This window comes from Arachis stenosperma, chromosome 9, assembly GCF_014773155.1.
Source record: "Arachis stenosperma cultivar V10309 chromosome 9, arast.V10309.gnm1.PFL2, whole genome shotgun sequence".
Classification (NCBI taxonomy): domain Eukaryota; kingdom Viridiplantae; phylum Streptophyta; class Magnoliopsida; order Fabales; family Fabaceae; genus Arachis; species Arachis stenosperma.
The window spans coordinates 111452522-111462756 of record NC_080385.1 but is presented as its reverse complement, the minus strand read 5'-3'; the positions used below and the strand labels follow the sequence as shown (position 1 = coordinate 111462756).

Below are 10235 nucleotides of genomic sequence, written 5' to 3'. Positions count from 1 at the left end.
CCAGAAATATAAATTTTTCATAAAAATTAATAAAAATATACTAAAAACTAACTAAATCATACTAAAAATTATATTAAAAAATGACAAAAAGCGTATAAATTATCCGCTCATTGCTTATCATTCACAAACCAACGGACAAGTAGAAGTGTCCAACCGGGAGATTAAGAGAATCTTGAAGAAAGTAGTCAATCCGCAATGGAAGGATTGGAGCATCCGGTTAGGAGATGCACTATGGGTGTATAGAACGGCCTACAAGACTCCGTTAGGGATGAGTCCCTTCCGGATCGTCTTTGGTAAGGCATGCCACCTTTCGGTGGAAATTGAGCACAGAGCCTATTGGGCAGTAAAGCGGTGCAACATGCATTTGACCCAAGCCGGAGTAGCCAGAAAATTGCAGCTAGAGGAGCTCGAGTGTTTGAGGAACGAAGTGTTTGAGAATGCCCGGATTTACAAAGAAAAGACTAAAGCATTCCATGACCATTACATCCGGAAAAAGGATTTCCAAGAAGGTGATGAGGTTCTCCTCTACAATTCGAGGCTTCGTTTCATGCCTGGCAAGCTCCGCTCTAGAATGGAAGGACCTTTCAAGGTGAAGGAGATAAAACCCTATGGAGTGGTGGAGTTGTTTGATCCTAAAAGTGAAGCAACCTTCAAGGTGAATGGACATAGAGTGAAGAAGTACCATGGCTACAAGCTTCCAAAAGAGCTAGAGGTGTTTCTATTGGCAGATGCACCTAGAGAAGGAGAAGCTTGAGCGACTGACCGTCCAACTTAATGACATTAAAGAAAAGTGCTTGGTGGGAGGCACCTCACTGTGGTAAGATCTTCCTTGTGTATACCATCTTGATTTTAGTTTAGATTCTTGTGAATTTTATGATTTCTTGATGTTGTTGATTGCTTAGGAATTCTAGTTGTTGATCTTGTTAGATAACTAGGATGTTTAGATAGATTTCATTATTTTGGTATGGAAGAATTGTTGAAGTGGAGAGAATGCTATGTTTTGAATGGTGCATGAATTTGTGAAGTGTTCTCTTGCCTACTAGCTTGAACACTTGCCAAAGATGTGTTAGAATAGCTTTTTCTATGTGCTTGTAAAAAAAAACGGAAAAAGGTGTGCGCGTGCGCTGGTGGTGCATTCTTACTCCTGGGCCAAAAATCCGAGAGTTATGCCCACCTTGTGCCCACTTTATGTCCACTCCATGCTAGCCCCCACGCGACAGGGTACATGCCGCCAGCGCGCCCCACTTACAACTTGGCCATCGACACGGAAGCGCACTGTGCGCGCGCGCGCCGATTGTGCACTGTGCACTTTCCAGTACAAAAAAATCGAGAGTTGTGCCATGCTTGTGCTATTTTTATGCCTAGCCTGTGCCCACACCAACGCGACCGCGCACTGCGCGCGTTCGCGCCAGTAGCCACCCCCATCAGGCACGCGTCAGTGCAATATGCGCGTCTACGTGCCTGTGTTGCATGCCAACTCTGGTATGAAAAACCGAGACTTATGCCAACTTTGTCCCAGTTTTGTGCCAGGGGCACAGCTATACTCGCGCGGGCATGCCAATGACGCACTCGCGTCGCTCGCTCAACTCTCACCGACATGCCAGTGCACCATGCGCGCGCGTCGGTTGCGCGAACCAGTTTTAAAGCTGTGCGCCCTGCTTCTCTCACCCTCTTTCTTGTTTCTTTCTTCTTCTTCTTCCATCCATTCTCTTCTCTTCTCACCTCTTCTCTTCCATACTCCACCACCACTGTCTCCGGTTATTCACCGGTGACCACCACCTCTTCTGGTGGCACTACATCTCTTCCCTTTCTCATCTTCAAAAAGAACATTCACCTTGTTCTTCTACACTTCTCAAGGTTCTACTCCCTCCATATCTCATCTCTTAGTTTCTTAGCATCACTTCTTTTTCTAGTTAGATTTGTCTTGTTGATTTAATTGTTTTCTCTTTTAGTTACTTGATTATACCACTTGCTTTTTGCTTGTTTACTTTTTCTTCTTTTTATTTTTCCATGGATGTTGAACTTGAACTTTGATTACTTTGATGGATCTTCTTAATTGTTTTTCATGATCTTTGTCAGTGGATGATGTTGTTTGATGATTGATACTTCATTTTGGGCTTCTAATTGGTTGAAGTATCTCATAATTGCTCATTGCTTGTTAAATGCACACCAAGTGTTTGAGGAAATGCACATATGCCATCTTGGTTTATTCTAGTCATACATCTTTAATTTGGTGCTTATTCCTCACTCACTTGCTCTCTTTTAAGTGCTTGAACACATTTTGCTTATTTCTTGCTAATTAGATACTCATTGAACATGACTTGCTCTTTGTTGTGGATGCTTGAGATCATTCCTCTCATGCCATATTGCATGCTTTACTCCCTCTTGCATCCCATGCAAAGTGTTGTGACCCATACTTCTATGACTACTTTGTTGCACTATTTCTTTTGGGCATACCTCTCACTTGCATGTTTGTTGAATTGATACTTTGGATTTAACATTTTCCTTCTTTCCCCTTCTTTTTCAGGATGGCCACAAAGAAAGGTAAAGAGAAAGCTCCAAAGAAACCAGCCACATAGACGGCACCCCCAAAGTCACGCTCTAAGGCGCACTCTTCATTAGGAGCCAAACCTCTATCTAAGAAGGCGAAGGCACCCGCTCCTATTGATGAGAATGAAAAGAGCAAACCGGCAAAAGGTTCCCCAACCGCTTCTGTGAACTTATGTTCCCCTTCATGGTTGAGAGGAACTATCATGTTGAGCATTTACTCGCTCCACCAGACAAAGTTGCTCCTTGTATTCTACCCGCATTGAACAGCGAGGATGGGAGTTTCTAGAAAACCACAAGAGGTCAACCTCTCATGGGTGGTAGAATTCTACACTAACTAATATCTTTCCTCTCTTCAATCGGTATACGTGCGCCGGAAGCAAGTCTCAGTGTCAGAAGAGGCTATTCAGCAAATGCTTAATGTCTTACCAGTACCAAGTGACATGGATGGCTACCAAGAGGTCTTACATCAGTGAGAGAAGTCTGGATTTGACTAGGACTCGATCCTCCAAGTCATTACTGAACCAGAAGCATTTTGGACCCATGGTCAACTCTGGATGCGACCAGAGTGTATTAACGCACGTTTCCTCACGGTATAAGCTAGAGCTTGGGCCCAGATCCTATCTCACTATGTCCTACCTAGCACCCACAAGTCGTCCTTCATGGTGGATCTCATTTTGCTTGTTTTGTGTGTTCTCACGGGAAGACCGGTGAACATTCTGCTTCTTGTCAAGCAAGCAATGAGTCAAATCCACGACCGGGGCAATTTGCCATTTCCAGCATTGGTATCTGATTTAGTTGCTACTGCGGGTGTTCCTTGGGAAGCCATGGATACGAAAGCTATAATTTCGGCTAAAGGTGATGTGGTCCCAAGCGGAAAATACTTACATCTTCCCATGAACAAACCAAGCCTTGACATAGCCCCACCATCTATTATTCCTCCCACCTCATCATCACCACTGCAGCAAAGATCCACCCATCAAAGGATAGAAGATCTACACCGGAAGATTGATAGATATGAGCGGCACAACCAACGCCGATACACTTACATCAAGAAGCTTCTGCGTTGTGTTACCCCTAGCATGGAGAAACCCGAAATATTCATATCCACCTCCTACCCAAGTGATGGGAGCTCTGATGAAGGGGATAGTGAAGGTTCCAGTCCTGACCATCCTTTGCGCATTCTTAGTGGCACAGAGGACTGTGCTAAATTCTAAGTGTGGGGAGGTCGTTCGACCGATCTCCATGGGTAACAATCTCTTCCTTTCAATACCCATGGATTTATCTTTTGCTTAGTAGTTAGTACATTGCATGCATAGTTAGTCTTGCTTGTAAATATTCCTTGCTTGGTAGTTAGTATCTATAGAGTTGCTTGGTCGAATAATAACTTCTTCCCCAAGAAACTATGTTTTGGGATACCCTACCAATTTGAAAAAAACTTTTTTTTGTTGAGCTTGCTTCAAGAATGTATTTTGGAACATAATGATTGAGCTAAGAACACAAGCATGTAAATTTTGAGCCTATTGTATGGTTATATCTTCTAACCATTAATTCCCATTCTTGTGTGCATTATTCTCTCTCTATGATTGCAATCCTTGCTTTGTCTGATTCTATATGTCCATTAACTTGTATGAATGCATTTACATGATTGAGGCCATCATTTCAATAGTCACTTTTCCCAAATGGCCTTAACCCTTTTATCTACCATTGCTAACCAATTTTGAGCCTATGATAAACCCTCTTTGTTCCTAAAAAGAGCACATCAACAACCCTAAGTGAAAAACCATGAATGTCCCTAAATTTGGATCCTTGATTAGCTTAGGTGAGTTAGAATGTGTATCATTCGATTGGGAGGGTATACTTGGGAACTTGGGTAGATATAGAGGTGTATTGTAGTTGAAAACTTTGGGATTTGGAAACATACTCATGTATTGAATGGTTGAAACATATGCATTGAAACTTTTGTACATGAATCCCAAGAAAAAGGGGACCGAAAAAAAAAGGAGAAGAATTCCATATGTGTATATATGAGAATGTATAAAAAAGGAAAGAAAAGAAAATATATATATATATATATATGAAAAAAAAGGCAATGAAAGGGAACAAGAATGCCCTAAGACAAAGTAGTAAAAGCAATGCGTATGGGATGTGAATTGGAAGGGGTGCATGAGTGTGCAAAAAGTGAAACTCAAGGGTAGCTAGGTAATGTATTATAGTTGTATAGGTTGTTTGATGTGTCTAGTGGGATTCTAGGTTAATCAAGGACTCAAATTTTAAGCTCACATGACCATATGCATCCTTACCTTCACCCTAGCCACGTTATAACCCATAAATAAGACCTCATGATACTTGTAAGCATGCATTAAGTAATTGTTGATTATTAGATGAAAGATAAATCTTGGAAAGCATGATTAGGAGAGGATTGAGTGACGAACCCTATACACTTGAGCGCATAGAGCGGATACACATCCGGCGAGGGTTCGATGCTCAACTCCTTGTTCCCAGCTTTCACAAGCGTTCGTTTAGCAAGTTATATGCACTTCATAGTGATATTCAGTTTGGTAGGATTCATGAACTACACATCATTTTTACCCCATATGCTCACATGTGTTCTTGGAGGATGGATTTACCCTCCTTGACTAAGTAGATAGACAATTTTACATTAGTCGCACGCATTCGCTTAGGTAGTTTGCATTTCATAAACCCTTTCTCACCATGATCTTTGGTCTCTTTATTTTAAGCATGAGGACATGCTTGGTTTAAGTGTGGGGAGATTTGATAAACCCCAATTTTGTGGTTTATCTTGTGCTTAATTTGGGGGGTTTTTGTCAATATTTCTCGCACTTCTTCACAAGAAATGCATGGTTTTGTGTTCACTTCCTAATATTGCTCCATGATAGAAAACATGCTTATTTTGCCTTAGAATTGCTATATTTTGATCCTCTTTATTGCCATTCAATGCTGTGTGATGCCAGGGCATTTTGGCCAATTTCACTGACCTTTTCTTTACTGTTTTTAGGGTAGTTGCATGCATTTACTTAGGAAATAAGATGGTTTTGGGCAAATATTCACTTATGACTTGATTCAAGCATACATGGTGCATATTACATAATTTCATGAGAATTTTGCATGAGTTTAGTGATAAATATTAGGTTGCATTACTCATGACTTGGACTAGAGCTTTGATGCACTCTATTGCTTGATCTCAGGACCAAAGGAAGCAAGGAAAGGGGAGCTAGCTTGCAAGGATAAAGAGAAAAGTAAATTGCCAATTAAACACTCTCAAAAGCCATCAACGACCACGTTAAAGAATCACGTTAACTAAGTTAACGTGAACTCTAACGTGGAGAAGAGAAGTTGAGCCAACGTTAGTGATACCCAACATTGTCACTAACGTTGGCAATTGATCATAAATAGGCCACGTTAGAAGCCACGTTAACTTAGTTAACGTGGCCTCTAACGATAAGGAGGGGGAGAGAAGCCAACGTTAGTGACATCCAACATTGTCACTAACGTTGGCCTATGATATAAAGCACCACGTTAACTCCCACGTTAACTTGATTAACGTGGAAGCTAACGATGAGAAGTGAAGAGTTGTCGACAACGTTAGTGACATTCAACATTGTCACTAACGTTGAAGCAACCACACAACCCCCAAGAGCCACGTTAACTTCCACGTTAACTTAGTTAACGTGGAAGCTAACAATGAGAATTGAAGAATGAGCCAACATTAGTGACACTCAACATTGTCACTAACGTTGGGATGGCTGAGAATGGCAACGTTAGAAGCCACGTTAACCTAGTTAACGTGGACTATAACGTGAGACCTAGGGGCACATTGGAACGTTAGTGACAATGTTGAGTGTCACTAACATTCTCGAAGGATAGCAAAGCCACGTTAGGAAGCCACGTTAACCTAGTTATCGTGGGATTCAACGTGAAGCAAAGGGGTGTATTGGAACATTAGTGACAATGTTAAGTGTCACTAACGTTCTCGAACATATATTTTCACTCGGGTTAGCACCCCTAACGTCCTGAACTAAAGTCTATGCCCACTGCGCACTTTCTCTCTGCAAGTAAAGCCAAGCCCAAATGAAGAAAAGAAACTGCTTCAAACTCAAGATCCAAAGGCCCAAGACTTGAAGAATCACACTAGAAGCTGAGAAGAGTAGTATATATAAGGGTAGCTTTGAATTATAAAAGGAGGCTGGAAAAGAGGAATAGAATGACTCTCTGTATTTTTACTTTCTCTGCAACTTCTAGTTTCATGATGTATTCTCCATCTTTGTTTTCAATTTCTAGAGCTATGAACAACTAAACCCCTTTCATTGGGTTAGGGAGCTCTGTTGTAATTTGATGGATCAATACTAGTCTTCATTATTCTTCTTCTATCTTTTCTCTTGATTTTACTTGAAAGCTTTCGATCTTCATCCCATTGGGTAGTTATCTTGGAAAAGAAGCTATTCAAACTTGGATCTCTTCTGAGCCTTGAAAGAGGAATGAAGAGATCAAGCTAGAAATGCTTTCTCATGCTGGATCAAATTGGGTTTGGATGGATATGTGACTATAATCCTCTCAATACTTGATTTGAGAAATGCATGTGGTATAATCAGTGACCACACTTCATCTCTTCTCATGAGCAATTGACCAAGGAATTGGCTATTAATCAAGATTTGAGAGATTGAATTGCAAGAAATTGTAATTCAATCAATTAAGATTGCCAAGGAGATCAATGAGTGCATTGATTGAGGAAGAGATGAAAATGAACTTGATCCGGAGAATTGCAACATCTCCTAATGCCCAATGAACTCCCCATCTCTGATCTTACCCACTCTCTTTAATTTCTGCATTTACTTTTATGAGCAATTCCCCCACTCCTATTTACAATTCTGCAATTTACTTCCGTCATTTACTTTCAGCCATTTTAAATTCTAGCATTTACTTTTCTATTATTTACATTTCAGCATTTTATTTTCTGCAAATCTCAACCCATATTCTGAATTCGTTCAACTAGAACATCTTTCTAATTAAAGTTGCTTGATCAATCAATCCTTGTGGGATTCGACCTCACTCTATTATGAGTTTTTACTTGACGACACATTCGGTACACTTGCCGAAGGGAATTTGTTGAGAGACAATTTCCAACATGCATTAAGTTTATGGCGCCGTTGCCGGGGATTGATTGTGCATCAACAATTATTAAATTAGAAGATCACTAGATTGAGCAATTTTGTTTTGTTTATTTAGTTTTCTGTTTGATTAATTCACTTTGTGTCTCAGCTAACTTCACCCCTTCCCTCTTTACTCTCTCTTTGTCTTTGTTATTTGCCATTTATTTTGCTAACCCACTAACTGTTTGATATATTGCATCACTCATAACTAACAGTAGTTCTGTCAGCAATACTTTTTGCACACATTGTTCCTTTTTTGTACTTGTTGGTTGTATGACAGGGAGAAGAAGCGGGGCTTCAACTTCCTTTGATTCTGAACTTGAGAGGACCTTCCTTAGATTAAGGAGGGAAGTGATGAGCGGATAATTTATACGCTTTTTGGCATTGTTTTTAGTATGTTTTTAGTATGATCTAGTTAGTTTTTAGTATATTTTTATTAGTTTTTAGTTAAAATTCACTTTTCTGGACTTTACTATGAGTTTGTGTGTTTTTCTGTGATTTCAGGTATTTTCTGACTGAAATTGAGGGACCTGAGCAAAAATCTGATTCAGAGACTGAAAAGGACTGTAGATGCTGTTGGATTCTAACCTCCCTGCACTCGAAGTGAATTTTCTAGAGCTACGGAAGCCCAATTGGCGCGCTCTCAACGGCGTTGGAAAGTAGACATCCTGGGCTTTCCAGCAATATATGATAGTCCATACTTTGCCCAAGATTTGATGGCCCAAACCGGCGTTCAAAGTCACCCTCAGAATTCCCAGCGTTAAACGCTGGAACTGGCACAAGAATGGGAGTTAAACGCCCAAGCTGGCGTTTAACTCCAAGAAGAGTCTCTACACGAAAAATGCTTCATTGCTCAGCCCAAGCACACACCAAGTGGGCCCGAAAGTGGATTTTCATGTCATTTACTCATCTTTGTAATCCTTAGGCTACTAGTTCCCTATAAGTAGGACCTTTTACTATTGTATTTTCATCTTCTGATCTTGGGAATCTTTTGATCTTTAGATCTTTTGATCACTTTGGGAGGCTGGCCTCACGGCCATGCCTAGACCTTGTTCTTATGTATTTTCAACGGTGGAGTTTCTACACACCATAGATTAAGGTGTGGGGCTCTACTGTACCTCGAGTATTAATGCAATTACTATTGTTCTTCTATTCAATTCCGCTTGTTCTTGTTCCAAGATATCACTTGTTCTTCAACTTGATGAATGTGATGATCCGTGACACTCATCATCATTCTCACCTATGAACGTGTGACTGACAACCACCTCCGTTCTACCTTAGATTGGGTGAATATCTCTTGGATTCCTGATACACGATGCATGGTTGATCGCCTGACAACCGAGCGCTCGCCTGACAAACGAGCCAGCCATTCCATGAGATCAGAGTCTTCGTGGTATAGGCAAGAACTGATGGCGGCATTCAAGAGAATCCGGAAGGTCTAACCTTGTCTGTGGTATTCTGAGTAGGATTCAATGATTGAATGACTGTGACGTGCTTCAAACTCCTGAGGGCGGGGCGTTAGTGACAGACGCAAAAGAATCACTGGATTCTATTCCGGCCTGATCGAGAACCGACAGATGGATAGCCGTGCCGTGATAGGGTGCGTTGAACATTTCCACTGAGAGGATGGGAGGTAGCCACTGACAACGGTGAAACCCTTGCATAAGCTTGCCATGGAAAGGAGTAAGAAGGATTGGATGAAGACAGTAGGAAAACAGAGAGACGGAAGGGACCAAGCATCTTCATACGCTTATCTGAAATTTCTTCCAATGAATTACATAAGTATCTCTATCTCTATCTTTATGTTTTATTCATCATCTATACCCATTTGAGTCTGCCTGACTAAGATTTACAAGGTGACCATAGCTTGCTTCATACCAACAATCTCCGTGGGATCGACCCTTACTCGCGTAAGGTTTATTACTTGGACGACCCAGTGCACTTGTTGGTTAGTTGTGCGGAGTTGTAGTGATCACAATTTCGCCCACCAGGAAGCAAGAGGGAAACGTGCGATTGGTACTGAAGAGGAGGAGGAACACTTTGAGGAACATTTTGAACCAAACTTGGAAGGCAACATGGAGAACCAACATGAAAAAGAGGCTCATAACCGTGGGGGAGGAGGTAGAGCGAATCATGCTGGGGAAGATAGAAGAGTGTTAAGCTCTTACATCAACCCAAAGCCAGGCAATAGCGGAAGAAGCATCCAAAAACCCACAATCCAGGCCAACAACTTTGAACTGAAACCACAACTCATCACCCTTGTCCAGAACAACTGTTCATTCGGAGGAGGTGTCCAAGAAGACCCCAATCAACATCTAACCACCTTCCTGAGAATATGTGACACAATGAAGTCCAATGGTGTTCACCCTGACGCTTATAGATTACTTCTATTCCCATTCTCACTCAAGGATAAGGCAGCCAAGTGGCTGGAGGCTTTCCCCAAGGAGAGTTTGACAACCTGGAAGGATGTGGTAAACAAATTCTTGGCCAGATTTTACCCTCCTCAACGAATCAACC

At 41.3% G+C, this 10235-nt stretch overlaps 1 protein-coding gene across 1 annotated transcript; it reads left to right on the top strand.

The window, feature by feature from the left end:
* The first annotated feature begins 268 nt into the window (after positions 1-268).
* On the top strand, positions 269-754 carry LOC130949813 (uncharacterized). The gene has a single exon (XM_057878437.1). The coding sequence runs from the start codon at positions 269-271 to the stop codon at positions 752-754; it is 486 nt and encodes a 161-aa protein (XP_057734420.1).
* The last annotated feature ends 9481 nt before the right edge of the window (positions 755-10235 follow it).

What these genes read in the sequence shown, in the direction of transcription:
- LOC130949813 (XM_057878437.1), top strand. Translation starts at nt 269, where the DNA reads ATGAGTCCCTTCCGGATCGTCTTTGGTAAGGCATGCCACCTTTCGGTG.